Genomic DNA, 23,854 nt, shown 5'->3' on the forward strand with positions numbered 1-23,854 from the left:
TTTTATTCATTGAAATTCTGATCTTATCCAATTTACCCTGATCTAATTACACACTTTAAACATGTTTGCTATGTAAAACATTCAAAATCAATAGACCATGACTGAAAGGCTGGTGCCAAATAATCTCCATGGAAATATGATATACATTGTTAACTTCAATGCCCTTGCAATCTGAAACAGCATACCTATTTAAAGTGTATGTAGCTTTTTAACTCGGTCATGGTGAAACAAAAATCAGTAAAACTTAAATGCTCTCTGGAATGTTTATAAGAAAATCAAATATATATCAGTTAATATAATTAAACAATAGGGAATGGAATGATATTCTAGAAAACAAAGTACATGGGATTAATACTACAAATACAAATAGATAAATAAATGCACTACACTGTATATCTACTAATTTAGTAACCTGGGAAAGTATTAAAACTACAATAACTATAAATTGAAAAAAAAAACCATTCTATTTGTAACATGTGTGGGAAATGTTTTAATATGACATTATTACTATTAGTTCAAAAATAGTAGTTAACAAAAATGTATGAGTTTTCATTCATTGATAATAAGTGTCACATTCCAGCTGCAAATAATCTTAGCAGAACTAGCAATATAACATGTTTTGGTATGGAGAAACCCACAAAAACTCTCTGATATAAAAAATCAAAATACCAGGTACAAAATTTAACATGGCCTATAAAAAATTGGGCAAGGTTGGGCAATTAATGTCAAGCCTTTTAAACAGGTGGAAGGTAAACATGGACGAGGACAATTGTGATGTAAGAAGGCAGAAGTGTTGCCTATGTACCACTGCTATGGGGTGTTTAAAGACTTTGACTACCCATGAGGATCTGGCATGGCTGCTAAAGCTTTGTCACCAGTCCCAGAATAAAATGCACAAAATTTTCAAATTTTAACAATAATTTACATAAAATATGAAAAAACATACTTTTAACGCATATATTTCACAAGCATCTTGCAATTTTTTTAAAAATCAGTTAGATTAAGGGTAAACCAATAAGTTACATGATTGGAGAGGGTATAAAATGGGCGCATACATTAACATTCCAGTTATGAAGGTCTGATATATATACATATAATCCTTAACGATCCATACATAATACATATTGTTATTTATTAGTTAATACTCAAATAATTTAAATCTTATATTTGGACTCAATCATAAACCAGTGAACAAAAAGCCGCTTCAAATATTATGCAAAACAAAACCCTACATAGAAAAATAACTTACTAAACTACACTTCACGCCCTATGTGACGCATGGCACAATGGGAGATGTATTTATAAGTTTCTAATTGCATGAACATCACAGTTTATAAGTAATCTCATTGAAAGGCAAAATGTCATGGAAAGCTTATGAAAGCAGCATCATAAATGAAACAAGAGTGCACACACTGAAATGTCTCGCCTTCTTTATTATACATTGATATTATGTTGTTAGTCCTAAATATAAAGCCTCATTAAAACTGTCACATAAACTTAACATGAACCAAGATAACTAAATATATACCAATGAACCATGAAAATGAGGTCAAGGTCAGATGAACCATGGCAGGCAGACATGAACAGCTAACAATTTTTCCATACAACAAATACAGTTGACCTATTGCTTATAGTTTAAGAAAAACAAACCAAAACACAAAAAGTCAACACTGAGCAATGAACCTTGAAAATGAGGTCAAGGTCAAGGTCAAATAAAACCTGCGCTACTGACATATAGATCATAAAATATTTCCATACACCAAATATAGTTGATTTATGGCATATAGTATTAGAGAAAAACACCAAATCTGAAAAACTTTACTTTGACCACTGAACCATGAAAATGAGGTCAAGGTCAGATGACATCTGCCCGCTAGACATCCACACCTAACAGTCCTTCCATACAATAATTATAGCAGACCTATTGCATTAAGTATGAGAAAAACAGACCAGAACACAAAAAACTAACTATAACCACTGAACCATGAAAATGAGGTCAAGGTCAGATGACACCTGCCAGTTGGACATGTACACCTAACAGTCCTTCCATACACAGAATATACTAGACCTACTGCTTATAGTATCTCAGATATGGACTTGACCACCAAAACTTAACCTTGTTTACTGATCCATGAAATGAGGTCGAGGTCAAGTGAAAACTGTCTGACGGGCATAAGGACCTTGCAAGGTACGCACATACCAATTATAGTTATCCTATTACTTATAATAAGAGAAAATTTAACATTACAAAAAATTTGAACTTCTTTTTCAATCAATCACTGAACCATGAAAATGAGGTCAAGGACATTGGACATGTGACTGATGGAAACTTCGTAACATGGGGCCTCTATATACAAAGTATGAAGCATCCAGGTCTTCTACCTTCTAAAATATAAAGCTTTAAAGAAGTGAGTTGACGCCGCGGCCGTAGCCGCCGCCGGATCACTATCCCTATGTCGAGCTTTCTGCAACAAAACTGCAGGCTCAACAAAAATATTACTAGGCAAGAAAGGATTCTTTTTGATGGTGTGACAGCTAGGATGAATACATATATGTCCTGATTTTATCAATTTGCTTTATTGGGGTTTAGAATAAGTACTTTCAATTTCCTGTATACATTTTCAATGCAAAAGCATAAAGCAATATGCCAAAATATGCTACAATAAACAACAAAATTGGGACTTTTTCAAATTCGGCATGAGACAACAACGTCTTAACAAACAAGCCTTTTCCTTAATTTATCTTATACCAGTATCAAAGAAAATATATAAATGCAAATTCAAAATAAACACACAAAAAATATACAGAAGAAAGCTGTTATTAAAATTTGCAAGTATTATTTGACATTAAAGCACTAGTTATTCTTTATTGTTTTTTTTAAGCTAGTCAAAGTTATATTCCTTTACATATATATACAATAAAAATTCAAACAATCACAGCCAGTTATCAATACATATATTTGGAAGACACAAACACATAACAAACATTACTTTTCCCATTTCAACACTGAACACAACTGGTTTTTGCAACTTTACTCTTTTTTTCTAACACGTGACAACAACATAGATATCACATTTACTTAGTTGCTATGTATGTATTTATTTAAAGTATTTGCAACATTTGAATGACTTTAAATGAGATAAAGCTACTTTTCTTCATTTTGACTGATATTCATTGGCTAAATATTAAATCTTCTGTCTTTCCATTGGCTAAATCTGAAATCAGCTATCATTTCATTGGGTAGAGATTACATTCTGCTATACAAAATGTGATTTATTCTTTCATTTCATTGGCTGAAGATAATTGGCAGGTGCATAACCTTTGACTCCATCAGCATCCACATACCACCATTCAATATTATTTTCCTGATCATGTTTAATCAATACTGTTACCACCTGGCCTTCAAACATTGAAATTTCATTGCCATTTCTAGCTTCAAACGGGAATGCTGCATAGTAAAACTGAAAATGGAAACCAGTTCTAAACAGCAAGTTCTATAAATCATCAATGCATTTTTTTCTCCATTCTTTATTCATTTTAACTTTTATTTTTAACAGGTGTAATATGTGACTATATTTTTTAATATGAATACGTAAATTCTGTTTTTACATGTTTTTTTGTCAACTTTTTGCTTGTTTTCAAGTTGCATACACAGGCAAGAAGGAAAGAAGATGTGTAATAGTTTTAATTGATTCAATGACCTCAAGTTTGGTTTCAAACTTCAAATCTTTATATGTTAATGTGATTGTAATGTATTGTGTGTTGTTTGTAATGCTTTGTTGTGTTGTTTGTAATATATTGTGTGTTGTTTGTAATGCTTTGTTGTGTTGTTTGTAATATATTGTGTGTTGTTTGTAATGCTTTGTTGTGTTGTTTGTAATATATTGTGTGTTGTTTGTAATGCTTTATTGTGTTGTTTGTAATATATTGTGTGTTGTTTGTAATGCTTTGTTGTGTTGTTTGTAATATATTGTGTGTTGTTTTTACTGCCTTGTTGGTCTAGTCATCATTAAAGTGCATTAGTTTGCCATTCACTCAAAAAAAATAATTACTTGAATTTACTTAAAACAAGTATTTAATTTACTCAAATTAAGTAAAAAAACAAGTAAAAATGTTTGGCAAAAAATGAGTAATTGCTAGTAATGTCAAGTAATTGTAAGTAATTACCTAGTAATAAAATTTAAGTAATTTTTCAATGTATCATTAGTAATTCTTTTAATGAATACTTGAGTAATTTCTTTCCTATATACTCAGTAATTCTTTTTATTATAGTAAGTAATTCATTTAATACACCTTACGTATTTCTTTTAGTTATAGTAAGAAATTCATTAAATAAAAGTAAGTAATTCTTTTTTTGGCTTGATTCTAATATTGGTGAAGAAACCATTTTATCATTTAAAATCAAAATCACCTTACAAAACCCAAAGTCATAAAGCTACACTTTCAATACCTCTTCTGATGATATATTTGGACTCATATCTTCATCTAAAGCAAAGTCTAACTCATCTTCCTCTTCATTTTGATTGGATAAATTTTGTTCAATGGAATAGTCTGATACAGAAACATGTGGAGAAGACAATTCAGATTTCTGATCAATCACATTGCTTGTTTCATCTGCCGCCAACACAGGAGTCTGATCCATGGATGGGTATAAGTTCTGAGATGAAGGTGTGGTTGCCTGGCTATGAAGTTTTAATATTGTTTTAGGAACAAAACCTTTTGCAGCTGAAAATAAAATAATACAAATTTAGCTCAAATATGAAATAACCATATTTTGTAATAAAAGCAACAAGGGAAGATATATGTATTTTTTACAATGTCTATCATAATCATCATCTATTAGACCAAAGAAAAAGAAAATCTTAACAATTCTGAGTTGGTTCCTGTTGTTTTATGTACCTTTAACATTTAAGATTAATATGGTAGATGTGAGCACTCAAACATTCAATTTTTCACTGCCAAGTATTCAAGATGGTCTGATTGGGAGGTCCTTCATTCTGTATTTCTTAATTCCACCATTGTTCTCTTATTGTTAGATCTCTATTCTATATTTTCTATTTTTTGGCCTATTTATCTTTTTTTTTGCCTTTTATTCTGTATTGTTTTACGGTTTTCTATTCTTGAACACAGTAATATCATATGGCCTATTTATCTGGGTTTTTTTTCGCCTCCTTGTAATTTTTTTTAACTATTCTCTTTTCTGTAAAACCCCATTCTGAATTTACAGTACACAGTAATTCATATATATATAGAAAATACAGACCACCATTATCAATAAACCATCGATCTTTATTTCCCATTGGATCTTTATCCATGATCAACCCCACACAATCTCCCTCCATTACAGAAAGATCCATTAAATCAGTGGCCGTGTAGGTGCTAGTCACATGGTACAGTTTGTCTGCAGGGTATTTCTGTTGTACAAACACTCGTTGACTATCACTTTGTGCAGTAGTTGCAACCTTGAAAAAAAATTCATTATAATCAATCAAAACACTTGTGAACTTTAAATTAAAATTAAACATTGAATTGCAATATATCACACTTGGAAATTATTTGAATGGAGTTATCTTTCTTTGCTTATATTCTTAGTTGAACTTGAACTTTCTTTTTAGGTAACAGACATATTCTTATGATGTAAATAAATTAATTTGGTAATTTTTAATAAATGTTCTCTTTTTTTTTCACTTCTGTTTCTTCTAATTAAGCAATGTGTACACTGTGAATTCATTTATTTTCATGGGTACCAATTTTCGTGGATTGATGAAAACTTTTTCGTGAATATTTGATTTCGTGGTTTTTCCAAAGTCTGCATACATTCCTATAGAAAATGTGTTATTTGTTGGACAGTAGAATTCCTGGTTAACGGGTAATAACAAACTCCATTTGATTTTGTGGTTTTCCAAAGTCTGCATACATTCCTATATTATTGTTATTGGTTGAACAGTAGAATTCCTGGTTCATGTTAACAAAGAAATCAATGAAAATTGGTATCCAACGAATAATAACGAATCAACAGTACATGTTATTATCCTTTTTTTTGTCCTGAAGCCACTGAGTCTATTTTAAAAACAAATAAGATGGCTTATCATGCAACTAAATCATCTCTTGCACGTTAAAGACACCCTTATAGATTTCGAAAAGAGTAGGCTAATGCCACTACAAGGCAGCACTCGCACCCGCAAAGTGGAAATAGATTAATATAAGTTGCAAAACTGGTTTCCCAATCCACTATAATTAAATATGTTTAAACTAACAAAATCATTATAACATATATACATATTGAGTGAAAGATTACAAAATCTCTGACACAGAACCAATTGCAACTAAATATAATGGACTACAATGATAATTGTACAATACAAACTAAAAGGAGCTTTGTCAGATCAGCTGAGAAAATTTGACAAAAAAAAGACAAGAACTCATTTTCAGAGATTGACAATAACTAGAAAGCTTACAGGAGAAGGCAGTGAAGAAGTAGTGTCCATTGACATCCGTTTGGATTTCTTGTCTGTCGTTTTTCCTACCACTGGTTTCCCTAATGTTTCCATCTTCGGGTTAAAGCCCTTTGGTATTATGCGTAGTAAAGACATTTTGTCAATCATGGCCACATGGTGGATATTAAAGCTGTCAACAACAGTACCTTCTGTTTGTAATAGCAGCGGCATCTAAAAAGAAGAAATAGTACAAATTAACTAATTATCTTATTTTACATACAAAAGCCCTCATCACGTTCAAGATCCCTTGCAACAATTCTTTGAAGGGTATGTAGCTGGCCTATTGTAAGGTCAAACTAATTTACCTTTTAACAATTCCTTGAAACTTAATATATTTCCTGGTTGGACTCCAATTTTTCACATTTTTATCTCAGTAAACCTAAAGGTGGTACGTACCCAACACTTTCACTAAAATTAATTTGGCTCGTTTAATTTTCATAAAATTTTGTCAAATTATTTACTTTGACCCTTTAACAAATATATAAAAATTTCAAAAATTTTGAACCAACCTTTTTGACAGAAAAATTACACTTGTTATATAGCAGTTTGACAAACACCAATTTTGATCATTGAGAAGCTTAATATTCCTTTTACAACACAGCATTATTAAAACGTTTAGCTGACTTTACAGAGTTATCTTACCACCTTAAGCTTGTAAAACCTATATTTCTACTGTAAAATTATCAATTTGTTTTTGCCAAGAATATACATTGAAGTAATATTTGCCAATTGACCAATCAAAACTGTTAACTATAACAATGACAGCTATCACAGGCAAACAATAATCTGTATTTAAGTCTTATTAATCATTATGATGTGCAGTCTTTGGTGTTTGTTTTTTTTTTTTGTACTCTAAACAAACTTTATATTAATCATAAATTACTTCTGATGTGATAAAATTAATACAGCCCTGTATTTTGAAAAACTGATTAATTTTGGTGTATCTCTTAAATGTTTGATTTGATGTTAAGGTCGTGTTTTTTTATACATACACGTACTTTATACATAAGTGCATGGTTCACATATGTACAATGAAAAAAAAATTAGAAACAGCAAATTGAAAAAAGAAAAAGATGTGTATTATGTTAGTCTTACCCCTAACAAACAATTCAATATATCAGAAAATAGAAAATTTGAAACTAAGACATCAGAAAAAGCAACTCATAACTGAAAGTTGCTATTTAGATATGAAGTCATTCTTTATTTCAGAAAAGTATGGCCAAAAATTTCAAAGAAAGTCATTTCAGGTGGTACCCAACACTTTGACTTTAATTAATTTGGCTCGTTTAATTTTCTTAAAATTTTGACAAAGTATTTACTTTGACCCTTTGACAAAAATATAGAAATTTCCAAAAATTTGAACCAACCGTTTTATCAGAAAAGTTACACTGGTTATATAGCAGTTTGATGAACACTTATTTTGATCATTGAGAAGCTTAATATTCCCTTAACAACACAACGTAATTAAAACGTTTAGCTCATTTTACAGAGTTATCTCCCTGTACTGTTAGGTACCACCTTAACAAATAGAGACAAATAGAAAAAATTAAAGTCTTGACAAAAAGGAAAAAGGGTTCCGATACATAATTAGCAAATGACTTGAAAATTTACCTGAGAAACTCCTAAAATTTATTTTTAAGTGTAATCAATAGATATATACATCTTCTTATTTTTCATAGGGCGATAATATTAAGTAACAATGAAGATTTCGTGGGTGGAAATTTGTGATTTAGTTTCAAATGAAATATGACTTCCAAAAAAAAAAATGGTAATTGCTGAAAAAAAAGAAAATGTAGCTGCAGATGAAATCATAATGAAGATATGAAATCAACAACATATGTATTTATGACAGTGAATTATGAAAATGTAGAGTGTGCTAAAGAAAGGAAATTCAGTAGGTCTAGCTCTAGGTTTTACCTTTGCTTTATACTACAATGAAAATTAAATAAATATAAATGAATAATATTTTAACTATGATTCAATCTGAATACCGAATGATGTTTTGTTTTAACCCAGTCAGAACTATTGTTGGATTGCCATGTGCTCAAAATCAACCAATTGGAACTGCAAATTGTGGTTATGTATCGTTTATATAAATTGGCTGAAACAAAACTATAACCTATACAATGCTATAACAGTATACAAAGCTGTTTTGAACAGCACATACATTTTTATAATCTGTGAAAATTAACAGAAACATGTCTTTTTTTTATGTGTCTTTGTGTCACTTTCACAGTTAAGGAATGACTGTAATATTTTTTCTGTCTATTCGAAATAACATAAAAAATTTGGTGCACACTGAATAACACGCGTAGCGGGTTATTTAACAGTGTGCACCCCATTTTTTATGTTATTTCGAATAGACAGAAAAAATATTACAGTCATTTCTTATAATTTAATTCTAAATTCCATTTTAAACCGTAGAAAACCATGAAAAAACGTTGATGACGTCACGGTCACATGACTAAATTATGTCTATGGGCTCATAACAAAATAACGTCAGCCAATCAGAAGACGCGTTACATCCAAAATTAAATTATTAAAGAATAACCAACTTTTCATTTTATTCATATGCAGGATTATTCTGTCATTTCATCACCAAACTTTTATTATCCTAATTCTGAATAAAAGAACCAAAACAAAATCTTCAACAAAGGATATGTGTCTATACAACTAATGTGTTATGCAGATGCTCCAAATTTTCCAAGCTTAATCTATTTGAAATCCATTTACAGAACCTTACGTCTATAATTTCTGTCATACTGTCCATTATACTGGTATTAAACTGTCTTTGAGCCCTGATAAAAGTACTTATACAATCCTTCAGCAAATTAAATGACAGACTGTACATCTTTGGCAGTTCATCCAGGAGCTGTGCATTTAAAGCTTCATAGGTACTCTTGGCTGCCTGCAGAGATTTCTCTGATCCCTGAAAATAAATTATATCATGAAACAAAATATAGGCAACAAGAATGTGTCCCCACGGATGCCCCACTCGCACTATCAAAAGTCAAAAGTCTTATTTGGCATTAACATTAGAAAGATCATATCATAAGGAACATGTGTACTTAGTTTCAAGTTGATTTGACTTCATCAAAAACTACCTTGACTTAAAAACTTAAACCTGAAGCGGGAAGAACGGATGCACTGACGAACAAAGACAGACAGACAGATGGACGAATGGACTTACAGACCAGAAAACGTACTGCCCCTTTACTATCGTAGCTGGGCATAAAAATTAATGTGAGAACACTGATTGATAAATAGGTGTTAAACATCACTTTCAGCACTAATATTGTGCTATTTGGAATTCATTTGTTCAGTTTTTATTCTTGGAGAAAGCCTGAATTTCCAGAGAGAACCACCAAGCTTCTGTAGGAAAACTGACATTCCTAGTCTTAAGATTGAAGTTAAGGGCACCTGCCCTGTGCAGGATTAGAAATCACGTACTCAGTGTTGACAGGCTAATGATTCAGTAAAAGTTAGACTACATAAAAAAAAAGTTTAGTATGTGAAAATGTTAACAGAAAATTGAACAACTTATTGTGAAAAAGTACAATAAGTTGTTCAATTTTCTGTTTACATTTCATATGCAAAATCCTTTGTATACTTTTTTTAGCAGTTTTGTTTTGTAGGATTCCAGCATGTGTAATTTCTTTATAATTAATTCCCAATATTAGGGTGCACTATTAAGTTATTCTGCTTTTTCAAATGATAAAATCCATACTGACCTTTTCCTCTTTCCTCTGCATGGAATCGTAATCTAAAAGTTTATCATATCTTTTTTGTATCACTTTATTTGGACCATTAAAAAATACCATTAGCTTGCTGAGAGGAACAACAACAATTTCTGCAACTATGGAAGTCTGGGAAAAAAATCAATTATTACCAAATTACAGAATAAAGAATACACATATTAAATGACTATTTTGCATGTAATTCTTACAAAAGATTTAAAATTTTTTTTTTTTTAAAACAGTCAGCATTTTTTCATCAAAAGTTAAGCCAAACTTAACTGCCTATGAAATACCAAAACATGGAACATATATGTATATATACATTGAAGACCCATTGGTGGACTTCAGCTGTTATCTGCTCTTTGTTCGGGTTGATGTCTCTTTGACATATTCCCCATTTCCATTCTCAATTTTAAGGAAGCTGGCTTGTCATGTTTTGGATTTTTTGTCAGATTTTAGGAATCCTCTGGTTTTATCCATTTGAAAGCCTTGAAATATTTTGCCCGGTGACCCCCATTTTTCTTTTTGTAAATCTTTTACATGTATAAAGATAAGCCATCTGTTAAAGTTTTATAAAATTTTAATTACTTTTTAACAGTTTTTGAGATCTTCAACTTGTCAATGATAAATTTATGAAAAGTCAAGAGAGAATATTTTCCCGCCAAAATTTCAATGGCTAATATCTTGAAAACAAGCACGGTGACCTATTTATTTTATTTGCTCTTTGGATTCATTTATCAATCCCCTATTAATATAAGCTAGTGTTTTGAAAAGTTAATTACTTTGAAACTGAGAAGCGAACTCCCTTAAAGAAACAAAAAGCTACTACTGCTTGTGTACCAGGCAATCAGAAAGTAATGAATGCTTAACCCTGCATGAATTTAAGCTATTAATGACAAATACTCTGTAAATTATATAATTATTATAGAAACAATGATTCTTTAAATAGATATAGGAAGATGTGGTGTGAGTGCCAATGAGACAACTATCCATCTAAGTCACAACTTATAAAAATAAACCATTATAGGTCAAGGTAAGGCCTTCAACAAGTAGTCTTGGGTCACATCAAACAGCAAGCTATAAAGGGCCTAAAAATTACTAGTGTAAAATAATTCAAACAGGGAAAAAACCAACGGTCTATATATTGAATTATATATATAATTAGCTACCTGATCAAATTAAAGATTATTCAGTCATATTTATGATAAGAAGAATGTACTTACAAACTCTGGAAGGTATTTATCCTGAATAATTTTGAAGAGTCTCTGATATTTGGTGACATCAGGACAGGGTTTCTCATCATAGAAATCTACTAGGTCTATCACCAACCCTTCATGACTGCTATAGGATTCCTGAAATGTATAAGTTTTCAAATCATTCAATCAATGATTTTAATAAGTCCATTTTTAAACTTTGTTGTGATGGTATTATAACCAAAGTTTGAGTACATACGCAAGAAATTTTCAAAACTGAAGAATTTTTCTGTTTCTTTATAACATAATAGAAATTTCATAAAAAAAATTACATATACATAATTGTGACATGGTATAGAGCACAATTCTTGAAGACATGCATCTTAGACATAAGTTGTTTTGTTTTTTCTTACATAGCCGTTTATTTGATTTAAAATAGAAAGGTGTTCCTCAATTCAGTTGATGTAAGTTTTTGCTGCATTTCATATTTGTTTTTTTCTCAATATTTTGTTCATAAATCAGGCCATTCGTTTTCTCTTTGAATTGTTTTACATTTGTCATTTTGGGGGCCTTTTATAGCTGACTATACAGTAAGGGTTTTGCTCCCTGTTGGACACTGTACAGTGACCTATAGTTGTTAATTTCTATGTCATTGTGTCTCTTGTGGAGAGCTGTCTCATTGGCAATCATACCACATCTTCTAGTTTTATTTTGCTGTCTGTATCCAAGTGACAACTTCAATTTGATAAAACAGTGTTAAAATATTGCATTGTTCTTTCTTCTGAGATACTTCCTTGGTATGCATTGCATAATTTTTTTCTGTAAAATTATGCAGCTTTAAACTTTTTTTTCAATAAAACTATTTTGTAGATAGTAAAAATTGCAACATATGTTTTCCATTATTTAACATATGTTTTTCATGTTTGAAAACATATATGAAAACATGAAAAACGTACATTTTAAATTCATATAAAAATAGTTTTGAAAGCATATGAAAATGATTAGTTGCAATTTTTTCTGTGTAAAGTGATTACATCAAAGGTAAACATACCTGTAAACTATCCATGTGTAAACATACCTGTAAACTATCCATGTGTAAACATACCTGTACACTATCCATGTGTAAACATACCTGTACACTATCCATGTTTAAACATACCTGTAAACTATCCATGTAAGTCTGTAAACATACCTGTAAACTATCCATGTGTAAACATACCTGTAAACTATCCATGTGTAAACATACCTTTAAACTATCCATGTGTAAACATACCTGTAAACTATCCATGTGTAAACATACATACCTGTAAACTATCCATGTGTTAACATACCTGTAAACTATATATCCATGTGTAAACATACCTGTAAACTATCCATGTGTAAACATACCTGTAAACTATCCATGTAAGTTTGTACATCCTTTGTAAATATTTTGACAGTTTTTTCCATTTCTCTAAACTTTATTTCCTCCTTATCAAATTCTTCATCTTTGGTCTAAAAGTTGAACAAAATATAAATAAAAACAAAGAACATACTTGATCTGTCTCAATAAGCATACACTAAATTCTGGAGAATATGACAAAAATACAATTTGATGTATGATGTTTTAAAGATATCAGTGTTTCGGTCAACATCATTGAAAACAGAATTTTAGTAATTTTCTATTAACATGATTAAGTCAAAATTTATGAGACTAATTTCAAGTCAAGAAAACAATTATGCAATTGTAAAATTGAGAATGGAAATGGGGAATGTGCCAAAGAGACAACAACCCGACCATAGAAAAAAAAACAACAGCTGAAGGTCACCAGCAGGTCTTCAATGTAGCGAAAAATTCCCGCACCCGGAGGCGTCCTTCAGCTGGCCCCTAAACAAATATATACTAGTTCAGTGATAATGAACGCCATACTAATTTCCAAATTGTACACAAGAAACTAAAATTAAAATAATACAAGACTAACAAAGGCCAGAGGCTCCTTAATTGGAACAGGTGCAAAAATGCGGCGGGGTTAAACATGTTTGTGAGATCTCAACTTATATATATTTGATATATAATGTTTTTAACTTGTTTGTTTTGTCATTGCTCTTTCCTTTTTTCTATGATTTTGTGGTGTGTTGACTGTTTGTCTTCTTTCTTTCTTTCCTACTTTCTATGAATTTGTCAGTTTCTCAGGTTATTTTTCTGACTTTTGAATATTGTTCTCTCTTGTGTACTTTCCAACTCTTATCATATAATTATATATTATTTGCAATACAAGCAATATGTGACATATGATCAAAGTTTTACTATCCATATTTGTAATTAAGAAGGAACTCACCTGAGGAGAAATTCCAAGATTAGTGGATAGCCTCCCTTTAAACCTACTTCCTTTCTTTTTCAAAGTGTGTAAAGTAAGCTTGCCCAACATGTCTCCAAGTGATTGGTCTGTTTCCCTCTTATATTTGAATACTAAATATCAATACAAAAACATAAAGTGTATCATTAGGGCTATTCCAGAAAAAAATGTATGGGGGGGTTGGAAGGCAGTTTTTGTCAGCACCCGCCACCCAGACAATTGTAATTGAGAATTATAGTGCATTATAGTGTGAAAAGTTGCTCTGATACCCATCACCCATGTATTATAAATACAATGTGCCTTCCAACACCATACATTTTTTTCTGGAAAATTATACAGTAAGGACCCTTTAAATAAGAAATTGAAGTTGCTAAGACTGACCTCTAGATGTAAATACAAAATCTATCAGATCTGTAAATTCTTTTTACTTTTTTTTTAATGGAGAAATTTTACCAGCAAACTTTTATCACCTGAAATGCAGCCAACTTTGAAATTCAGAAATGCACCAAAAGGAGAAAAGGAATTATCAAATATTACGTATTTGCTTTTCTCAAATAAGGAGATTTGGGTTGTCGATTGTTGCTGTCTTTCATATTTTTTTGGGCTTATTGTGTTTTTATACATCAGGCTTTTAAGGTGGTACCCAACACTTAAACTAAAATTAATTTGGCTCGTTTAATTTTCTTGAAATTTTGACAAAGTACTTACTTTGACCCTTTGACAAAAATATAAAAAATTAAAAAAATTTGAACCATACATTTTATCAGAAAAAATACACTGGTTATACATGTATAGCAGTTTGACAAACACTTATTTTGATCATTGAGAAGTTTATTATTCCCTTAACAATACAACGTAATTAAAATGTTTAGCTGATTTTACAGAGTTATCTCCCTGTAGTGTTAGGTACCACCTTAATATTCTAATTTAAATTGTTTTGTATTCTTTCGCGTCAAGAGCTTTTATGGTTTATTTTACAGTGTGGGTTTAGCTCATTATCAAAGGAAAGCAATTCACAGACATACAGTTGCTTATATCTACTTCATGTGGTTTCTGGTAGATACTGTGAATTCACTATTATTGGTGGGATACCATTTCTCTTCTTTTTTTTTTGTTGTGAAACACAAATTTAAATGTTGAAAGAATAGACAACTTTCGAGTTCGATGCATTTCCGTCAAAAACTCTGGTTTTAGTGAACGTCATTTGTGCGTTTAGGGGCGTTGTCACTTCCATTCCAATGTTGAGTGAGTGGTTGGAAAACTATAATTCTATATTGTACGAATTATTCGGCAAATTGAAATCTCAAAATTGACAATTAGCATTGCTGTCATTAGGGAATTGTCACTAAGTACCTACAGAACAACCATTATTTCTAGTTTATCCTACACAATGACGATCACTAAGACGCTTGATGAACGTAAATAGTGCAGGGATACAGGCGACCCCCTCTATCTGGTAAATGACGTCATAAAGGCGCGTATAATTGACGAGTTTTTTACGGTGACGGATGAACTCGAAAGTGGTCTATTATAAAATGTCTATAGGCTTGAATGCAGATCTTTGAATACTGTGGATTCATTTATTTTCGTGGGTACCAATATTCGTGGATTAAGAAAAACTTGCATATTCGTGGATATTTAATTTCGTGGTTTTGCTGAAGTCTGCATACAAACCTATAGAAAAATTATCATTCGTTGAATATTTAATTTCGTGGTTTGACTGTGCCTACGAAATCCACGAAAATTGGTATCCAACGAATAATAATGAATCCACAGTAACCAAGATATCAAAAAGCCACAAAAATATAAGTTTTCCTCAATCCACAAAATTTGATTCCTACAAAAATAAAGGAAACCACAGTTGTCTCAATGACATTCATACCACATCTTCCAACTTTTATATAAGGGGCAATTTTTTCATTTAAGAATGTCTTACCCAAATCTTTCCTACGTTTGTATTCATTAATGGCGGCAGCCACATCTGTCATAGCGTTTATACCGTTCAATACCTCCAACTTGTCTTCATGGCTATCTTCTGTGCTCTGTAAAGACATGAGTCAACACAAAATGAAATATATATATATCTAAATTAATATATATTTTTCATCAAATGCAGTGTTTATCATGCATAACTGTTAAAACCTTAAAAAGTATTAACTAATTCAAAAGTAGTCTTCAACTACTGTAAACCAACTTATTTCAGAGAATACAAAATTAGGTTTTAATCCCTTTCTAGCTCACTTCATGGTGTTTAATTTTCATGATTTTCAAATTGATATGATGCTGTTAAATGAGGAAATAATGCAAAAGTAACCACAAGAAATTGTTAGGAGAGCTGATTGGTTTACTCAAACTTCATTATGATTCCAATTCATATCTTGTTTGTACAGAAATAACGTTAAGAAATTGACAATCCATCAAGACATTTCGCAATTTGCTCCATTACTTTTTAATAAATTTTAATGTGATATCAATTTCATATAAATTGTCAATCAACTGACATACATTACTTACAATCATATATGCTTATTTATATAGTACATATAAACATTTTTAATGTTATTGCACATGTTGTGTAAGGGAGATAACTTATTTCTGTTTGCTCTCTTCAATTATAAATACCTTTATCAATTCATTCAGCAACAGAGGATATTTGAGAATTCTCTGTACAGGTTTGATCAGTAAAGCCTCAAGGTCAAATACAACAATTTGTTCTCGTAATTCATTCAACTTTCCAGTAAAATACTGCTTGATTGAAGGCTCTTCTCTGTACTGTAACAAAAATAAGTATGATAAGAATTCGGTGTATTGGTATAAAGATATAATAAACATAATTTTGGCATTGTTTTATGATAATTTTACACATTTTTTGTGTTTTTTTGGTCTTGAGGCATCAATGTTGTAAACTGAAACATAATATTGTAATAATTATTAATACAACCAACATAAAATTTAGGAATTGTTGCTTCAGCAGTTCGTTATTTATTTCTTTATTGACTATTTCAACTGTATCAAGCTAATATAAAATGACAAAAACACCAATTGGTTACCTAAATAAAGAAAAGACAAAATAAAATCTCATAGAATTGTGCAGCAGCCAGTGATAAAATTGAGAATATAGAAATGATGTTCACAAAACAAAAGATTTTTTTAACATACCTTTTCAAGAATAGATATAACTTCATCATGATTTCTACAATAAGGGGCATAAGCATTCTTCATATCTTCACTAAGTTTAATAAAACAAGATCCTGAAATAAACATTTTGCTCTCATTGTTAAAAATTGCATTGAATAAAACATAAATTGCTTTGCTGAGCACAGCTGGATATGACAGCAGAGGTACAACCCTGAACAGTTGGGTCAAAAATGGACACAATATTAGCCGTGATACAGGTCTGAATTTGGATTGTAATTAAATATTTGTCACATAATAGGTTTCTGACACAGAATAACTGTAGTCAAAGAACTAAGAGTTGGTTATATAATTTTGAATTTATATTTAATTTTGCTTTTGTGTAATACACTATGCTGTTTACAAATAGACTCACACCCAGACACCCCAGCCCCTCATTTTCCACAAAAAAAAACCCAATGATATGGACCTTGAAACGTTTGGATCAAAGTTCTTTTTACTTTACATCTAGAGGTCAAAATATGGGTTATAATCATAAAATAATTGTAAGATTAAGTTCCCTTGTGAAAACTAAAATTTTGCCATCTGAAATAAAAACAAAAATATTGGTGACATTAATTAGAATCTTGCAGATTCGGCATCGCGCCATGTGTCAAACTTAACAGTCAGGATCACCAAAGTACTTGTAAGACATACATACATAATTTCTGATCTCAATTTTATTTTTTACAGAGTTTGTCTTTAATTTCGTGTGGAGACAGTAGAGTGCCTCCCCGTGCTTCAGGTTTATGCTCTTATAATATACTAGATTATGGAGTGTGTGTCCGAGCAAGAATTTCTCTATTTCATTACTTTAGGAATATTTATCAAAAAGTAGTACTTATATATTCAGTCCCTTTCTACTATTTAGTCAGACGTCAGTCGATACCCTGATATACCCTATGTTTTTCGGGTAATTAATAAGGATAGCGTTTGATATCTTTAGCCGAACAGGTTTATAAATTTTACATAACTTAATTCATTGTATGCTGGTTCATATTCTGGACGCCAGTCTTTGCTCCTTTCTAATATAAATCACAAACAAAAAACAAATATGAAGCTTAGAAATGGAAAAATATTATTGTTGTCTCTTTGGCACATTCCCCATTTCGGTTCTCAATTTTATAATCACTATCAGTTTTGCATTTTGATAACTTTCTTTAACACAAAATATCATACTGCTGATTTTTTTAACTGTAATTTTCACTGTAATTTGAGTATTGGTATATGTGTCTAGTATCTGGTATATAAATCAAATAAGCATTCCAAAACATTCTTATTGCATCAATGTAAATATAACGGAATTTGACGAGACTGTCGTAAAAGTGAGAGGGTTAGGGCTATAAAACCAGGTTTAATCCACCATTTTCTACATTTGAAAATGCCTGTACCAAGTCAGGAATATGAAAGTTCTTGTCCATTCCTTTTTGATGCGTTTTGTTATTTGATTTTGCCATGTGATTATGGACTTTCCGAATTGATTTTCCTATAAGTTCAGTATTTTTGTGATTTTACTTTATACCTAACAACTGATCTTCAAAATCCTTTCCATTAACAGCATCCTCTAACAAAGTGAGGAGTCTTTGTGAAACGTCAGCCACATCTTCTATGTTACCAAATACTGCATCTACATCTACATCTGGGCACTGAAATATTACAATATGAACATATACAAAATTTCAATTATTAATTTTTTCCATTCAATGTTTATAGATATAGGAAGATGTGGTATGAGCGCCAATGAGACAACTCTCTATCCAATTATGCCCTCATATTATCATTTGTTCAATACTGTAATTGTCATCTTATTAAGTTTTGAAGATTGTGAGAATTTGTTACATCAATGATGAAAGGAGACTTTATATATTGGATCTGTACCTGCATGAGTAAATAATCGATGCCACATATTGAACATAAACTGGTCTCCTTCCAGAGCACCTGAGTTCAACCCTAGTTTTTGGTGTGGTTAATGCTGCTCAATGTTAAGGGTCCTATGTACTGTTTTGTGGAATTTTTTGTTGGTCTTTTTATTTTTCTTTTAACATGGCTTTGTCAGTTTTTTCTTTTGAATGTCAACTATATACATGCTTGTTATATTCCTCCTGTTTTCAAGTTGATGGTCTTTCAACAACATACTGTTGATTCATTAATATTCGTTGGATACCAATTTTCGTGGATTTCGTGGGTACAGGGGAACCACAAAATTAAATGTTCAACGAATTGTAAATTTTCCATTAGCTTGTATGCAGACTTTGGCAAAACCATGAAATTAAATATCCACGAAAGTGTCAGTTTTCCTCTATCCACGAAAATTGGCACCCACGAAAATAAATGAATCCACAGTATATGATATATGTTTTTTTAAATCATTTTGAAGTTGATGCATCTTATGTATGTACCACTCAATACTAAATACTAAATTACAATCTTGGCATCTTTAATGATATGTAACTATTTCTAATCAGAATGAAATGTACAGCGAAGCTATCTATTTGGGTAAAATTTTATTTTGGAATATATTTTACTTGCTGTACATTTGCCATATAATTCAATTTGATGTGTATACAATTTCCTAACAATCTAGTGTAAACCAAACTTTCTATGTTGTGATGTTACATTATTGTTTCAGATAAGGGTGAAGGTTTGGTGCCATTAAATCATTTAAACTTGCGGTAATTGTTTGCACCTGTCCTAAGTCAGGAATCTGATGTTCAGTCGTTGTTGTTTGTAGATGCGGTTCATAAGTGTTTCTTGTTTTTTTTTTATATAGATTAGATCGTTGGTATTCCTGTTTGAATGGTTTTACTCAAGTCATTTTTGGGGCCCTTTATAGCTTTCTATTCGGTGTGAACCAAGGCTCTATGTTGAAGACCCTTTTTTGACCTATAATGGTTTACTTTTACAAAATGTGACTTGGATGGAGAGTTTTCTCATTGGCACTCATACCAAATCTCATACATGTATCTATTAACAAGAATGTGTCCCCAGTACACGAATGCCCCACTCGCACTATCATTTTCTATGTTCAGTGGACCGTGAAATTGGGGTAAACCCTCTAATTTGGCATTAAAATTAAAAAGATCATATCATAGGGAACATGTATACTAAGTTTGAAGTCGATTGGACTTCAACTTCATCAAAAACTACCTTGACCAAAAACTTTAACCTGAAGCGGGACAGACGGACGAACGGACGAACGAACGAACGAACGGACGGACGGACGGACGAACGGACGCACAGACCAGAAAACATAATGCCCCTCTACTATCGTAGGTGGGGCATAAAAATTAAGATTGCACCAGAATCTCCATGTGAAGTAATAGTTTACCTTGTCTGCTGTTGGACTAACAAAAGTCTCAATACACAGATGTAGTCCATGAAGGAAATCTCTTTCCGTCTGGATCAGCTCATCTATAACCTTCTCTCTTTTTTCTCTTCTCTTTATCCTTTGTTCCTCTGCTTTCTTTCTGTCTTCCTCTTTTCTCTGTTCTTCTTCTTTCTTTCTTTCTTCCTCAGCCATTTTTCTAGCTACTTCATCCAGTTCTGAGCTTGGTAAAACTTTGTGAAGATTTTCTGTCAACAAAATGAGTAATGAAAAATAGTGGTTGTTATTTTTTTCCCTAAAAATCAATGTCTTTAGAGTCTTAATTTTATTAGTTATTGATTTTTTATGTTTACCATTTCTGTTGATTGTATTTTTGTTACTTCTTTTTCCTGTTTAAGTTATTTAAAATTAAGAGATTAATTATGGTGATGACATGTTAAGCTACATATAAATATATAATTTCAATGCAAATTTATAAATTTTACAAAACCAATATTATCCGGAAACACTTTTTTCAATATTGAAAACATCTGAAAATGATTTTTTTTTTTTAACATTGAATTTGGAATTAATTGCAGGTAAATTGTAGCCAGGTACACTTTATTTTTTTTATTGGCATATTGAAGGGTCAAACCTTCTATTTATGTTATTAATTTTCTTCTAGATACAACCAGAACAAGAATGTGTCCATAGTACAACCATGCCTCACCCACACCATCATTTTCTATGTCTTGTGGACCGTAAAATTGGGGTGAAATTCTAAATTGGCATTAAAATTAGAAACATTATATCACATGACATGAATCATAGGGAACATGTATAATAGGTTTCAAGTTGATTGGACTTCCACTTCATCAAAACCTAACTTGACCAAAAACTTTAACCTGAAGTGGGACAGATGGATGAACAGACAGAAGAATGAACTAAAGAACGAACAGACTAACAGACCAGAAAACATAATGCCCCTCTACTATTGCAGGTAGGGCATAAAAAATATACTGTTTTGGAAATTTATTATCTGTATGGTGTTTTTTTTACGTACCTTTAAGACTATCTAACTCATTTGTTAGCCCCTCAATATTAGCGATGTAAAATTCTATATTGTCATGAACTTCTGAACTATTCCCATCTTCTGTGTGCTCAATTTCTAACTCTTCTTTATTTTTCTTGTATCGCTAAATAAAACAGAAAAGATATACAATTAATGTCTAGACTGGTGGAGATTTTATTGACTACATTTATATGGATAAAACACTTAAACCTAATACACATAAGTTATCATATTTTTTATGGCCTCAATTTTTTTTTTTACATATAAATTTTTGTATGAGTACCACAATGCATACATGTAATGAAATCACAAGCGCCTATTTAAGTTTTTTGGTATATGTTTTTTGCAATAATAATCTTATAAATAATTTGGTTAAATTTTGACCTGCATCGCTGCATGTAATTGATTAGAGATGCATGTTTATTGAATCTCAATTGATTTTGATGTAAATTTTCTTCCCAAGATCTTTCTGGTGGATAGACTGACAGAGTCGAGGGGTTACTTAACCTGCTTTGCCTTGGGGGACGCAGCTAAACATTTTAAAATTAAAATTGAGAATGGAAATGGGGAATGTGTCAAAGAGACAAGGACTCGACCATAGAGTAGACAACAGCAGAAGGTCACCAACAGGTCTTCAATGCAGCGAGAAATTCCCACACCCGGAGGCGTCCTCCAGCTGGCACATAAACAAATATATATATATACTAGTTCAGTGATAATGAACGCCATACTAAACTCCAAATTGTACACAAGAAACTAAAATTAAAAATAATACAGTCTTTAATAACATTAAACATGTTAAAAAATATCAAGAATGGAAAATTTAAGGGAGTATTTCGTACAATTCTGAATAATTTGAAAAAAATAGTCGTTAGAAATGATTCATTCAGTAAAACCTGTAGATTGTTTTCTAAACATTAAACTGCAAAAAAAAATAATATATAAAAAAATAAACATCCAGAGTTCTATGTCTGAGGATTAAATTTCAGAATTTAAATATATTATACAAATCTGCAAGAAAAAGAACGGATATATACATTATATTATGTATATAGAACAAATTAACAAATAAAAGAGATTGAGACAGATACATGCTAATTTATTTTTCTGCATGATGTGATTCATGTTTTTTAAGGATTTTGCATAACAGTCCTATGCCTTATTCAAATCTTAATTACTAATTCAGTAAAAAAAAAATGATGCATCAAAATATCTTTTCAAAGATTTCTGATTCATACAATTTTTCATAACTTATCTTTTTTTTTTAAGTGATGAATATTTATGTAAAAAGGGAAAACAAGACTACTAATTGATTGATATCAAGTAAAATAAATTATATAATATATAACTGTACTCTGAGTATCTCAGAGAAAAAAAAATGTGGTGAAACGACAAATGCAGTATTTTCATTGGTTGAATTTGATTAGGATAATCGTGATTTGAGACCACACCTCCTGATTAGTATGTTATTTAGTAGGAGCATGAGAACTAGAGAATAAGTTCAAGGCCATATATAAGATGTGCCATCCTTGCGATCAATCCTGAAAATATTTTAACTTAAATGTTTTTGGGTATAGCATGTGGCTAGTTTTCTCTTCAAATTGTTCCATATTTGGTCATCCTCTAATTTATTGTGTTATATATATGTTGCTCATTATCGAGGGAATAAAACGACCTGAAGTTGTTCTTCGATCTCAAAGGCAATCATACCACTCATATGAATTTATATTGAGCAGTACACAGAGCTTGAAAATGGAGTTGAGAGCAAGTGACAATGACCAGCTGTCAACTTTAAAACACCAACTCCATACATACTTTTTGTTATTCTACTTGTTATGATATTGATGTTATTAGCACATTGCTATTGTTAAAGCTGAAAAGGGAAATGCTTTGGACGCAACCAAAAGTATTTATTAAACATGTACACATATCTTGTCTATCACGACTTTTGTTGCACACATGCCAAAAATGATAAAATTAAGAACAGAATATTGTTAAAGAAAATGGTAATTTTTAAAACATGCTACTAACAAAATATTTGAGAAACATGCTACAGTTTATGTATGTTCCAAATCCCTCACCACAGACACCGTGACATTTTGATTCGCATGTTTTTTCTTTTTGTCCATGAATTTCTGAAAATTCAGCAATACACATTTTGTAGTTTAAATCATAGAATACTATGACAAACAATTATATATTTAAATTCAGATATCCAAATAAAAACAGGAGGTTCAAACAGACACTTTGGAAATTGACTATAAAGGACAATAACTCCTTAGGGGGTCAATTGACCATTTCGGTCATGTTGACTTATTTGTAAATCTTACTTTGCTGAACATTATTGCTGTTTACAGTTTATCTCTATCTATAATAATATTCAAGATAATAACCAAAAACAGCAAAATTTCCTTAAAATTACCGATTCAGGGGCAGCAACCAAACAACGAACGGGTTGTCCAATCCATCTGAAAATTTCAGGGCAGATAGATCTTGACCTGATAAACAAATTTACCCCTGTCAGATTTGCTCTAAATGCTT

At 31.2% G+C, this 23,854-nt stretch overlaps 1 protein-coding gene across 2 annotated transcripts in view; it reads right to left on the reverse strand.

Annotated features, from left to right (window-relative positions):
• Positions 1-476: 476 nt before the first annotated feature.
• Positions 477-23,854, reverse strand: part of LOC143083670 (dynamin-binding protein-like) — a 33,902-nt gene continuing 10,524 nt past the window's right edge. The window contains exons 4-19 of one of the 2 annotated variants that reach the window (XM_076259952.1): positions 23,395-23,448; positions 21,305-21,437; positions 20,266-20,510; positions 18,460-18,583; positions 16,923-17,014; positions 16,386-16,535; positions 15,700-15,805; positions 13,746-13,876; positions 12,817-12,921; positions 11,458-11,586; positions 10,229-10,363; positions 9,241-9,426; positions 6,459-6,668; positions 5,264-5,462; positions 4,451-4,725; positions 477-3,461 (exon numbers count right to left, since the gene is read on the reverse strand). In XM_076259952.1, the coding sequence (XP_076116067.1) occupies positions 3,282-3,461; positions 4,451-4,725; positions 5,264-5,462; positions 6,459-6,668; positions 9,241-9,426; positions 10,229-10,363; positions 11,458-11,586; positions 12,817-12,921; positions 13,746-13,876; positions 15,700-15,805; positions 16,386-16,535; positions 16,923-17,014; positions 18,460-18,583; positions 20,266-20,510; positions 21,305-21,437; positions 23,395-23,448 (2,454 nt within the window). In that variant the 3' untranslated portion in view covers positions 477-3,281. The remainder of the gene's footprint in view (positions 3,462-4,450; positions 4,726-5,263; positions 5,463-6,458; positions 6,669-9,240; positions 9,427-10,228; positions 10,364-11,457; positions 11,587-12,816; positions 12,922-13,745; positions 13,877-15,699; positions 15,806-16,385; positions 16,536-16,922; positions 17,015-18,459; positions 18,584-20,265; positions 20,511-21,304; positions 21,438-23,394; positions 23,449-23,854) is intronic. The other variant, XM_076259953.1, reaches the window with a different exon arrangement.

Source organism: Mytilus galloprovincialis, chromosome 7 (assembly GCF_965363235.1).
Source record: "Mytilus galloprovincialis chromosome 7, xbMytGall1.hap1.1, whole genome shotgun sequence".
Taxonomy (NCBI): domain Eukaryota; kingdom Metazoa; phylum Mollusca; class Bivalvia; order Mytilida; family Mytilidae; genus Mytilus; species Mytilus galloprovincialis.